The sequence below is a fragment of the Hylobates moloch genome, unplaced genomic scaffold (assembly GCF_009828535.3).
Source record: "Hylobates moloch isolate HMO894 unplaced genomic scaffold, HMol_V3 SCAFFOLD_21, whole genome shotgun sequence".
Taxonomy (NCBI): domain Eukaryota; kingdom Metazoa; phylum Chordata; class Mammalia; order Primates; family Hylobatidae; genus Hylobates; species Hylobates moloch.
Genome location: NW_026652296.1, coordinates 25,046,217 through 25,059,562, shown reverse-complemented (window position 1 = coordinate 25,059,562; position 13,346 = coordinate 25,046,217). Strand labels below are relative to the sequence as shown.

The following is a 13,346-nucleotide window of genomic DNA, read 5'->3' as shown; positions in this document are numbered from 1 at the left end:
TCACTCCACCTGTAAGATTTGTCACAAAAGCTTTCTTTTTTTTTGGAAACGCAGTCTAGCTCTGTCACCCAGGCTGGAGTGCAGTCGTATGATCTTGGCTCATCACAACCTCTATCTCACGGGTTCAAGCAGTTCTCCTGCCTCTCTTACCGAGTAACTGGGATTACAGGCACGCGCCACCACATCCGGGTAATTTTTGTACTTTTAGTAGAGATGGGGTTTCACCATGTTGGTCAGGCTGGTCTCGATATCCTGACCTTATTGATACAGGCGTGAGCCACCACGCCAGGCACAAAAGCTTTTAAGGCCATAAGTAGCGTGCAGATTGCTTGGCCCTGGATTTTCAGACCAACTGAGCAACATGGCAAAACCTTGTCTCTACAAAAAAAAAGTAGAAAAATCAGCAGGGCATGGCCGGGCGCGGTGGCTCACGCTTGTAATCCCAGCACTTTGGGAGGCTGAGGCGGGCGGATCACGAGGTCAGGAGATCGAGACCACGATGAAACCCCGTCTCTACTAAAAATACAAAAAATTAACCGGACATGGTGGCGGGTGCCTGTAGTCCCAGCTACTCGGAGAGGCTGAGGCAGGAGAATGGCGTGAACCCGGGAGGCGGAGCTTGCAGTGAGCCGAGATTGCACCACTGCACTCCAGCCTGGGTGACAGAGCGAGACTCCGTCTCAAAAAAAAAAAAAAAGAAAAATTAGCAGGGCATGGTGGCTGCACCTATAGTCCCAGCTACTCAGGAGGATAAGCTGGGTGGGATTGCTTATGACCAGCCATTAGAAACTGCAGTGAGACATGATTGGGTCACTGCACTCTAGCCTGGGTGACAAAGAGAAACCCTACCTCAAAAAAAATAAAAAATAAAAATAAAAAAACAAAAGCTTTCTAGTCGAGGGTCTCAAAAAAAAATAAAAAATAAAAAAAAATAACCACAATGCTACCACCTGACAAAATATTCCTTGAACCAAAACGGTAGACTGAATAAATACAATTCTTTTTTTTTTCGTAGACAGAGAGTCTTGCTCTGTCACCAGGCTGGAGTGCAGTGGCACAATCTCAGCTTACTGCAACCTCGCCTCCCGGGTTGAAGTGATTCTCTTGCCTCAGCATCCTGAGTAGCTGGGACTACAGGTGCGCACCACCATGCCCAGCTAATTTCTGCATTTTTTTTTTTTTTTTTGAGACAGAGTTTCGCTCTTGTTGCCCAGGCTGGAGTGCAATGGTGCAATCTCAGCTCACTGCAACCTCCACTTCTCGAGTTCAGGCGATTCTCCTGCCTCAGCCTCCCGAGTAGCTGGGATGACAGGCACGCACCACCACGCCCAGCTAATTTTTTGTATTTTTTAGTAGAGGCCATTTGCACCATGGCCAGGCTGGTCTTGAACTTCTGACCTCAGGTGATCCGCCCGCCTCGGCCTTCCAGAGTGCTGGGATTACAGGCGTGAGCCACCACGCCTGGCCTAATTTTTGTATTTTCAGTAGAGGCAGGGTTTCACCATGTTAGCCAGCCTGGTCTCAATCTCCTGACCTCGTGGATCCACCCACCTCAGTCTCCCAAAGTGCCGGGATTACAAGCGTGAGCCACCACGCCCGGCCTACAATTCTTAAGAGTAAAATAATCCATGGAAACTTCATTCAAGAACCTAGGAGTAACAATTCAAATCACTAAGACTTTTGAGATGAAAAAGTTTTCCTCAGGACAGCCAAATACTAAAACTTACTGTTACAACTACTTCTCCACATGAGGCTATTTCAAATAACTCATTATTTATTAATTCCAAAGATAAGTGTAAAGTTTGATATAACTGCTACGTTGCCAACACAAAGAAATGTTTAACACGAATATGCTAATTACCCAGATTTGATCATTACACTGTATACATGTTATCAAAACTTAACTGTACCCCATATACATAATCATTACATGTCCATTAAAAATAATAAATGCAAAAAGTTTATTTTAATTAAAATAGGAAAATAAGATAACATTAAAATAACTTTAGGCTGGGTGTGGTGGCTCCTGCCTGTAATCCCAGCACTTTGGGAGGCTGAGGGCAGATCATGAGGTCAGGAGTTCAAGACCAGCCTGACCAACATGGTGAAACCCTGTCTCTACTTAAAATACAAAAATTTGCCAGGCATTGTGGCACATGCCTGTACTCCCAGCTACGTGGGAGGCTGAGGCAGGAGAATCACTTGAACTCGGGAGGCAGAGGTCGCAGTGAGCCGAGATCCCACCACTGCACTCCAGCCTGGGTGACAGAGGGAGACTCCATCTCATAAATAAATAACTTTTGTGGCCGAGTGTGTTGGTTCACACCTGCAATCCTACCACTTTGGGAGGCCAAGGTGGGTGGATCATCTGAGGTCAGGAGTTCAACACCAGGCTAGCCAACATGGTGAAATCCCATCGCTACTAAAATAAAAAAATTAGCCAGGCCATGGTGGCACATGCCCATAATTCCAGCTACTTGGGAGGCTGAGGTAGGAGAATGGCTTGAACCCAGGAGGCAGAGGTTGCAGTAAGCTGAGACTGCACTACTGCAAGTGAGACTCTGTCTCAAAATAAATAAATAAATAAATAAATAAATAAATAAATAAATAAATAAATAACTGTTGCTTTTTAATATATGAAATTAAAGTGAAAACTACTGAAAACTCAGTAGAAATTCACTTGACTTTGAAGCACTAGAACTGCAAAAGAAAGCAAAAGCAAGATTTAATATGGTCCAAATTACTAAATATCATCAAATTTAACAGTACCATAAGCTGCAAAAGCTTTTTAAGAGCTAAAGGCTTTAAAGAAGTAAACTACCTCACAGGGCTCTTGTCTTTTCTGAATGGACTTTTGCTTCGTGAACGTCGTCTGCTGCAAAGTTAAAAAGTTTCAGAAGTTATCCAAACAAGTACAGCATGTTAGTTCCTTGAAAAACAATTTAAACAATTCAGAAGTATGTTTAAAAACCTTAATTTGATGCTATGAGGCAACCCAATCTTTCCTCGGATGGCACTGTTAAATTTTGGTCCGGAGCTAAAAAGGAAACACAAAATTACACTAGTTACAGGTTTAGGGTCTTGCTAAGATCGCATTCATGCGCTCTCCAGCAAGACTAACATTGTTTAGGCTGCTGCTTTTCCACCTCAGTTATGAAGAGGAAACAAAAATACTTTTCTCTTACTTTATCCCAGGCAAGCTGCCCTTGTATTTATCCATCCTGGACCACTGAGAGGTGCCAAGACCAAAGGTTACAGCCTCAAAATTTTTAGATTCTGAAAATGCACACACCCATTTTCAGACTTTAGATATCTTTGTAAGCTACATATATATACAGTCTTGAGAATTAAAAAACACACACACACACACACACACACACACACACACATATATAAAAAATAAATCCCTCTGAACTTCCCTCACACCAGCAGTAACTATGGTTAACAATTTGGTGTGTATCTTTGCAGATCCTCTCTTCGGAATGTATGTGTGTACATGTACATATACAATTTTCATATACGTCTTCTTTTTGAAAGACTTCTTTTAAAAACTAAAGTGAATTCTTTAGTCATGCAACTTAGATATTTCCCCATTCACCAGTAACTCTTCGACAGCATGACACCACTTAACACACTACATACTTCAGTTGTTTGTTGCAAAATATTCCATCGTGAAGATGTGAAGGTAATTTACCAATTCCCTAGAAAAATGTTGTGAGGACATGTCATGACTAACAGAGTGTTTTCACAAAGATCATAAAGGTAATTATTCTGTAATAACAGTTTTTGTGACTTTTTAAAGACCAGGCTAACTTAAAGGGACTAGCCAGTTGTCCTTAGTGCTCATCCTGCTATCTTATTCCAGAAGAACAGCGAAATAAATAAATACATATGGCCTGTGATCCACACATTTGAATTAGTTTTCATGAACACTATGCCTACCTACAACATGCAAGTATTTACAAATGAAACACTTTATATTAACTTGGCCCTTTGCAATTCAGACTAATGCTGATGACTGAGAATCATTTACTGGATGTATTACAGTTCTCAAGTAATTAGTTATAAGCTATTTTCTTTCCCCTTTAATTATAAAATATTCTCAGTTATAGCCTCAAACCCAACATAAGAACTAAGTAATTTTTTATTAAAGTTAGGCCAGGATCCCAGCAAACAAAGTCACTCAAAGGAATTAAGCTAATTCCTTTCCCCTCATTTAGTTCATCCTGGTAAAAAGAATTAACACAATCCCATTTTAAGAATGCTCAGAATCTTGATAAATGGGACAAAAGCAGAGAATTTCCTAACATTGTACAGCATTCGAAATTAAAATAGCATTGTGGTCCCATCTTCAGCTATTAAAAAGTTAATGAAATAAGCAGCTTGGAGGAACCCAGCATCACGGAGTTTAATTCTTTTTATTTTAAAGATAAAAGAGCCAGAATCAGAATTCATGTAATGCCAAAACATTTCATGAATCCATTAAGTCCTCTGAGCACTTTACATTTTCTTCTCATTCATTACTCATTAATAGCATATCTGAAACCTGTTATCTCCTTAAAAGGTTAGAAAACAAATGCTTAGTTTATGGGGTTAAGTATCTTGCCCAAGTGATTCAGGTCTGTTTGTCTTTGAATTCCATCCTTAACCATTCAAATCTTAAAGTTAGAAGGGTTATTTTTAATATATCCCAGAGTTTACAGCACTGTTTATTAAGAGGAATTAATCTCATAAAGCATTAAAGATTGCTAGATGCAATCCTTAGAATTGTACGTGGTTAATAATAAATTTGTTTCCAACTTTAAATATCCACATCCAAACTTCTAGTGATCGATCTTCAAAACACTTTTAGTTTGGAATACTTTTTACTATTATTAACAAACCTTAAATACAGATAAGCCCAAAAAAGGATCTTTATCAAGGAGCATACACAACAAATTCACAACTGGCCTGACATTTCAGCTGAAAACAGCCACAGTGACAAAGACTTTTTACTTACTGTTAACTAATTATACTTGTGTAACTTAGTATTCATCAGAACTGTACAATTTTAAGTAAATATGTATTTAGCAAATACCATAACAGCCCAGACATTTGTTAAGCTTTGTCAGGTATTTGGGCATTACAACGTCATCTTTTTCAAGCACTCTAGTGCTTTCATCCAGTTTGCATTGATCGGCATACAATTTAGAAACTTTGATAGTTTAACAGAAAATAATCAGTATGCCTAGTAAAAGCAAATTTTTACTTATTTGTCTATGCACTGTATTTTCACTTTACTAGTATTCAATGCCAATATCCTTAATTCAATACTTTTTAACCAATCATTAAAAAAAATAAAATTTCACAATTCAAATCACTCAAGTTAAACTGCTATCTGAATACCCAGAGAATAACCCTCAAACCAAAATCATAACTATAGTTACGTACTAAGGACTTCTGTAGCGGCCTCTAAATCTTCGATCTCGACTTCTTGAGCGGCTCCGTCGCCTCTCTTTGCTTCTACTTCGCTTTCTTTCACGGCTTTTGCTCTTTTTCCTTTCTCTATCTCTACTTCGCTTCCGTTCCTTACTTTTGCTTCTCTTTCGTTCATGACTACGACTTCTGCTCTTGCTTTTTTTCCTCCTGAGAAGAAAAAAACTCACCATTATCATGCCGGCTTAAGAACCCACCAAAATATACTACCTTTTATGGCCAGAATCATGTTTTTATCCTTTCATAAATTTCTTTGGCTAGTTTTACTATGATACAATGGTACACAATCATACTTAAAGAAATCCTGTAATCTCAGCACTTTGGTAGGCCGAGGCAGGCAGATCACAAGGTCAGGAGTTCAAGACCAGCCTGGCCAACATGGTGAAACCCCGTCCCTAATAAAAATACAAAAATTGGCCGGGCATAGTACTGTGCGCCTGTAGTCCCAGCTACTCGGGAGGCTAAGGCAGAATTGCTCGAACCCGGGAAGCAGAGGTTGCGGTGAGCCAAGATCCCGCCACTGGTACTCCAGCCTGGGCGACAGAGTAAGACTGTCTAAAAAAAGAAAAAAAAACTGCTACGTATGGTAAACAATATCCCTTTTCCTTATATTAACATTACTGAAAATCAGCAGACAAGACATTATTTGAAAGACACCATCCTCTAAGAGTAGCAACTGCAATTATCTCCTGAGTTAGCTACAGCTTTAACAAGGAAAAGGGCTTGTTGGCAAATACAAAATGTGAACCTTTAAACAGTCTGTCATACAACAGGCCAACAAAAGCATTACCGTAATCCGCAAGATACATTAATAAAACAAACTTACAATAGAATATGTTCACATTCAAGTACTAGTACCAGTTCATTTATAAAAATTTTATCAAATATAGTAATTTACCATTAAGTCAATTTTGCCCCCATTTACATATGGAAATATTTAATATGTTCAAAGTGTCACAAAGACATCAACATTTTGGTTTTCATGGGCAAAACCGTAATGACAAAGGACAATAAGAACTAATGCAGGCCAGTGCAGTGGCTCACACCTGTAATCCCAACCCTTTGGTAGGCCGGGGCAGGCAGATCACTTGAAGTCAGGAGTTTGAGACCAGCCCAGCCAACATGGTGAAATCCTCTCTACCAAAAACACAAAAATTAGCCAGGCCTGGTGGTGCATGCCCATAATCACAGCTACTTGGGAGGCTGAGGCAAGAGAATTGCTTGAACCCAGGAGGTGGAGGTTGCAGCAAGCTGAGACCATGTCATTGCACTCCAGCCTGGGCAAAAAAGAGCAAACTCCATCTCAAAAAAAAAAAAAAAAAAAACCAACAAACAAACAAACAAAAACTCCAAGTGTGGTGGCTCACACCTGTAATCTCAGCACTTTGGGAGGCTGAGGCAGGCAGGTCACCTGAGGTCAGGAGGAGTTCAAGACCAGCCTGGTCAATATGGTGAAAACCCATCTCTACTAAAAAATGCAAAAAGCAGTGGGTCGTGGTGGCACAGGCCTGTAGTCCCAGCTAATGTGGAGGCTGAGGCAGGAGAATCGCTTGAACCTGGGAGGCAGAGGTTGGAGTGAGCCGAGATCACGCCACTGACTGTACTCCAGAGCAAGACTGTCTCCAAAAAAAAAAAAAGAAAAGAAAAAGAACTAACGTATTAAAATACATTTTGACACTTCTAGACTTTAATGTCACCATTTCAAATACTTCCTAAAGTTACAATGAATACACCAGAAAATGGAGTATGCTATTTTTAAGCTAGTTTATAGAAGCCTGTGGGATGCAATCAAAACCAATGATCAACTTGACCTTCACAGATCTTTTTAAAATCTCAAACTAAAAACCAAAAAAGCCAAACATATCTTTCTGCTCACTTCCGTAGTCTTCACAGTATACCACCCGTTCATAATTAAATCTTATAATCTATACCTGTGTCATCACCCAAATTTTAGAGGTGCCTTCAGATATTTCAATATAAACTGAAAGACATTGCAAAATCAATTTATTCCACTAAAATGTCAATTTGCAGTGGCTTAATGATTAAACATTTTGACAATTCTGTATCATTATCTGGATATGTAATTGTTTATTTCTTATCAAAGCAAAGTTACATATCACAAGAGCAACTAAGGTCTGCCTCAGAGAACCTGTAAGCAGGTCATCTTTAGAGCGCATTGAAAATAGAAAATGAAGACACCCACCTTCTGGAATCTTGAAACCCACACTCCAATCACAAGGAGATGTAGAGCTTTCCAAGGAGGCAGAAAGTTTGTCTAAAATTTCAAGATAATCCACCTGACTGTCAGAAATGTATATGCTAATAGCACATGACAGAAAATTAGGCTACACTCTTTATAAAGAACTCATCAAAGCCACGCCCAGATGGGCAACAGGTAACACTCCAATTTTGTTGCCTGAAAAACCTAACACTATCTCTGTGACACTATTCTAACTACAGAATTCTGTGAGATTTCTAAAACCAGAAGTCCTAAATATATTCAATTAGGGGACAAGGTAAAAAGTAACTCCATCCCCCTCAAAAACAAAGTTTTTGTTCTGCTCACAGATGGGCTATAGCAAGAGAGGCAATCAACCTATTTACCTCTCATAGGACCCAAAACTTATTCTGCCAAAAGAAAATACTTGAAAATTGGAGAGCTAATTTTAACTTAAGATCTTCTAGGACTTTTTGTAAAGAAGTCCCCACCCACATCTGAAGGCAACCCCAGGCAGGTAAAAAGACAGCAACATACTAAGACATTCAGAAAATACAATCTTTTGCATAAAATCCCAGAGAAAACTATAAGGGTACAAAAAACCAGTATATTTCCAGCTTCAAAGAGCATTTATTACATTAACTAAAGAAGGGTTATCGAAATCCACACTAATAGTCAAATCCTGTTACAACTTAAAAGGGACTTTCCAAAGTCTTTAATGGCAGTGAAATTTTGTACTGAACATCACTGAAGTAAATGGTCCACTGGGCTGGGCCTTTGGACTTTTTGGTTATATGGCCTCTGCAGTAAAGGTGTTTTGCTATAACTGGATTTGACCTCTTCCATGTAAGAAGATCTAAATTTTAAATGCAAAGTATTCTGGAAAATAAGAAAAAAAATAGAAAAGTCATTTATTCCAAAATTTATAGATAATCCACACCACAGTAGCCAATATATTTCAACTGTGTCATTTTAATGTTATCTTTTATTGAGCAATTCTCTAAAGAGCTTAATGGAATGGACGCTGATTTAGACTTTGCAAAACTGGTTACTCTAACAAATAATATTCCCATGAGGGCAAGCTCAAGCACTTAGGATGCATACCTTGACGTATGCAAAAACTCAGGTTTACAGCTCTTCAGAAAATAGGTTGACAACCAGTCTGTGTCACAATAAACTTTGTTCCTTTTACTATTCTAGGATACTATGAAGTGTATGTTAAGAATTAGAATTACACAATTAAAAAAATTTATACTCAAGTCAACTGTTTCTCAGAACATACCATTTTTCTACTACCTAACAAACTACAGCTCAATGTGGCTTTTAAGACAATGAAGTTTTAGAATGAAAAATGCAACATGGCACTTTCCTTTGGTTAAGAAATTTAATTTAGTACTAAAGGTTTAAAGCAGTGTTTTGTATGTTTTATATCTGTTCCTAAATACAAAAATTTTCTTCCAGGTAACGTTAAAATTAATTTGAAATATAAAGTTCCTTCAGAAAATCAAGAGTCCTGATTGAACAAGGGAATCATTTATTTATCACCTATAATTGACGAGAAGTCTAATTGGAAAGTATTTTAAGATTACCAAAGTGTTTTGAAAGCATCTTCCCTTAGACAATCTCATGGTTAAAGAAAAATGTCCATTCTTCTATTTAGTCCTGTGGTTCTCTACATTAGATAAAGGCCACCGAGTATCACACATGGAGAGCTTGATGCTCAGCTTCCTTATAAAAGCTTGTAGCGTTAATCAGCTTATACACAGGATAAAAAACAAGTAGACACCGGAAATGACCTTAGTGGCAAAGAGCGACATGAGAGAATGGTACAGTAACGAAGGTCTGTACCCAAAAGTGTATGTTCTTATCCTTCTGGCACTTGAAGCGAAATCTTTAGCCACTCGGCCTGACCCCTAAATTGGATAATTTATGTCAATTTATATGGATACACCTTCCTGGGTTTTCTTTTGATTAGAGAATTGCAAAATAAAAACATTAGGAAACCATTACTGTGGCAGAAAGTCCAAAACCAGATGACACAAACCATACCTCTAGCTGGTTGCCTCAGATTCCACATCAAGACTAAACCCAACCTGATCCCCACAATTTCTTGTGATTGGTGAGGAACTATAAATGACTCCCATCCAAGCATATACCAGAAAAAAGGAGAACATTTTCCACAAATTATATCATTTTTAATCCATTACCACATTATTTTAGGGGAACTACAAAAAAAAAAAAAATTGGCTTAGCAAGCCCTGAATAATATTATATAAAATTTTCTCATCTATTTTATAAAATTTTATCAACCTACCTAACACAGCTGTAGTGAGAATGACTGACGTACTTACTATGAAGCATTTAGGGATCTTAGGAGGAAAAGAGCCAAAATCAAGTAAGTGGCTATTTTTCTCTCATTTTTCATTAATATAAGGTCGTTAAGTATGACAGATTTTTATGTTTGTTTTGAGACGGAGTCTCGCTCTGCCTCCAGGCTGGAGTGAAATGGCACAATCTCAGCTCACTGCAACCTCTGCCTCCCAGGTTCAAGCGATTCTCCTGCCTCAGCCTCCCAGGTAGCTGGGACTACAGGCGTGCACCACCACGCCCAGCTAATTTTTGTATTTTTAGTAGAGACAGGGTCTCACCACGTTGGCCAGGATGGTCTCTATCTCCTGACCTTGTGATCTGCCCGCCTGAGCCTCCCAAAGTGCTGGGATTACACGTGTGAGCCACCGCGCCAAGCCCAGATTTTTTTTTTTAAGACGGAGTCTCAGCTGGGTCCATGGCTCACGCCTGTAATCCCAGCACTTTGGGAGGCCAAAGCGGGCGGATCATGAGGTCAAGAGATGGAGACCATCCTGCCCAACATGGTGAAACCCTGTCTCTACTAAAAACACAAAAATTGGCTGGGCATGATGGCTCATGCCTGTAATCCCAGCACTTTGGGAGGCCGAGGCAGGTGGATCACGAGGTCAGGAGCTGAAGACCAGCCTGTCCAGGATGGTGAATCCCCACTTCTACCAAAACTACGAAAATTAGCCAGGTGCGGTGGCAGGCACCTGTAATCCCAGCTGCTCGGGAGGCTGAGGCGGAGAATGGCTTAAGCCCAGGTGGCAGAGGTTGCAGTGAGCCAAGACTGCGCCACTGCACTCCAGCCTGGGTAACAGAGCAAGACTCAGTGTCCAAAAAAAAAAAAAAAAAAAAAAAAAAAAAAAAAAAGGCCAAGCACGGTGGCTCACGCCTGTAATCCCAACACTTTGGGAGGCCACGGCAGGAGGATCATGAGAGGTCAGGAGATTGAGACCATCCTGGCTAACACGGTGAAACCTCCCTCTACTAAAAATACAAAAAAAATAAGCCAGGCGTGATGGTACACGCCTGTAGTCCCAGCTAATTGGAGGCCGGGGCAGGGGAATCGCTTGAATCTGGGAGGCGGTGGTTGCAGTGAGCCGTGATAGAACCACTGCACTCCAGCCTGAAAGACACTGCCAGACTCCATCTCAAAAGAAAAAAAGAAAAAATCAAAGAATCACTTGAATCCGGGAGGCGGAGGTTGCAGTGAGCCCAGACTGTGCCACTGCACTCCGGCCTGGGCTACAGAGTGAGACTCGGTCTCAAAGGAAAAGAAAAAAAAAGTGGATCTCGTCATCTGTTACCTAAGACTTTTCGTACACTGTTTTCTATACTAGTCTATAGTAGAGTTCTATTGAGTCACTCATCTTACCCAAATAAGGTGTACAAATATATTCATAATTTCCAAAATCCCCACCCTGTTAAGTCTAGAGTTTAAAAGGCCTAAGATAATGAAAGCCACCTTTAGAAGTACTTAAGTACTCTGCTGCATCACTTCCAAAAGGGCCTCTGAGCAGCAAGTTGCAGAAATAATTCACAGCTTTGACTCCTTCGGCAATTTAGGGCAAACAATACTTTCCATGGCCTAGTTATCACTTAATTTAACTCTTTCTCCCTTTTAAGATCAATGGATATAATAGTTTTATCAGTAAGATAACCAAATATTAAACCAAAGTTTGGCCGGGCGCGGTGGCTCACGCTTGTAATCCCAGCACTTTGGGAGGCCGAGGCGGGCAGATCACGAGGTCAGGAGATCGAGACCACGGTGAAACCCCGTCTCTACTAAAAGTACAAAAAAATTAGCCGGGCGTGGTGGCGGGCGCCTGTAGTCCTAGCTACTCGGAGAGGCTGAGGCAGGAGAATGGTGTGAACCCGGGAGGCGGAGCTTACAGTGAGCCGAGATCACGCCACTGCACTCCAGCCTGGGTGAGAGAGCGAGACTCTGTCTCAAAAAAATAAATAAATAAATAAATAAATAAATAAATAAACAAACCAAAGTTAACAAATTTACAACAAGACGACCTCTAATACAGAACTTGTCACCAGACTGTCATGATGGACTTGGAGGGGAAGGTATCTGAAACCATATTCTGAAATCTAAGCAAAAAAACCCACAGTTCCAGCCGGGCGCGGTGGCTCACGCTTGTAATCCCAGCACTTTGGGAGGCCGAGGCGGGCGGATCACGAGGTCAGGAGATCGAGACCACAGTGAAACCCCGTCTCTACTAAAAATACAAAAAAATTAGCCGGGCGTGGTGGCGGGCGCCTGTAGTCCCAGCTACTCGGAGAGGCTGAGGCAGGAGAATGGCATGAACCCGGGAGGCAGAGCTTGCAGTGAGCCGAGATTGCGCCACTGCACTCCAGCCTGGGTGACAGAGCGAGACTCCGTCTCAAAAAAAAAAAAAAAAAAAAAAAAACCCCACAGTTCCTCCAAGAGTTTGTCCCAAAAGGCAAAGAACCAATTTTCTAAAAGCAGCAAAGAAAAGCTTCAGAAGAGAATTCTGTATACTTTAGCCACAGGAACACAACTTAAGGTCTAAAACCACAAAAAAGCTCACCACCCTCCCCCAAGCCCCTTCTTAAAACTTACTTTTTGCTACGTTCTTCATGGCCGTTGGCACTGCTCAACTTGTTCTCATCCTAAGCAGGGTTGATAGAAGAACATCATGAGGACGAAGTGGTAACATTTCAAGTTGTCAAAGGGTAAAGGGAACAGGAATAAGAAAATACAAAACAATTTTAAAACTAATTATTTACTTATAGTTTAACATGGAAGGCTATAAAAAAATTTAGATGGGTATGTGTTTAACCACTTTGTTGCTTACATTTAAGTCATCAAGATACAAAAATAAAAAAAATTTCCATATTAACATGTTAAATTTTACTTTCTTATATAGTTTAGATATTAAGTTATCCAGATTTACAATGTTGAAGTGGTTAAATATAATTTCCATAAAACATGAAGTCCTGTTTTGAGTTTTATTCCATGTGCTATGGTCCCTTTGGTCAGTACCATGGCTCTATTTCTGCCTAAGCCCCAAGTGGCCATGCTAGCAGCCAGCCACTATCGATTTCCTGTGACCGATGCCATTCCTGAGATCTTCGCCCATTTCCGTTGGAGGGTTGGGACTGTAAGAGCTTGATGCCACCTCTGTCACACATCTCGCCCTGAAGCAAACAGGGATTCACACTGCTTTAGTAATGTTGACTCCCAAGAACCCAAGAAAGTCAATTAATAATCCACCAAGTCCAGCCTAAACATTTCCTACTTCCATACCTGTTTACATGGAATTACATC

General features: G+C 40.3%; 1 protein-coding gene across 3 annotated transcripts in view; it reads right to left on the bottom strand.

Annotated features, from left to right (window-relative positions):
* RBM39 (RNA binding motif protein 39) overlaps window positions 1–13,346 on the bottom strand; it is a 41,931-nt gene that overhangs the window by 26,047 nt on the left and 2,538 nt on the right. For 2 of the 3 annotated variants that reach the window (XM_032143029.2, XM_032143028.2), the window contains exons 3-6: window positions 12,639–12,688; window positions 5,431–5,625; window positions 2,972–3,037; window positions 2,822–2,875 (exon numbers count right to left, since the gene is read on the bottom strand). In XM_032143029.2, the coding sequence (XP_031998920.1) occupies window positions 2,822–2,875; window positions 2,972–3,037; window positions 5,431–5,625; window positions 12,639–12,688 (365 nt within the window). Of the gene's footprint in view, window positions 1–2,821; window positions 2,876–2,971; window positions 3,038–5,430; window positions 5,626–12,638; window positions 12,689–13,061; window positions 13,217–13,346 lie in introns of all 3 variants that reach the window. The other variant, XM_058433257.1, reaches the window with a different exon arrangement.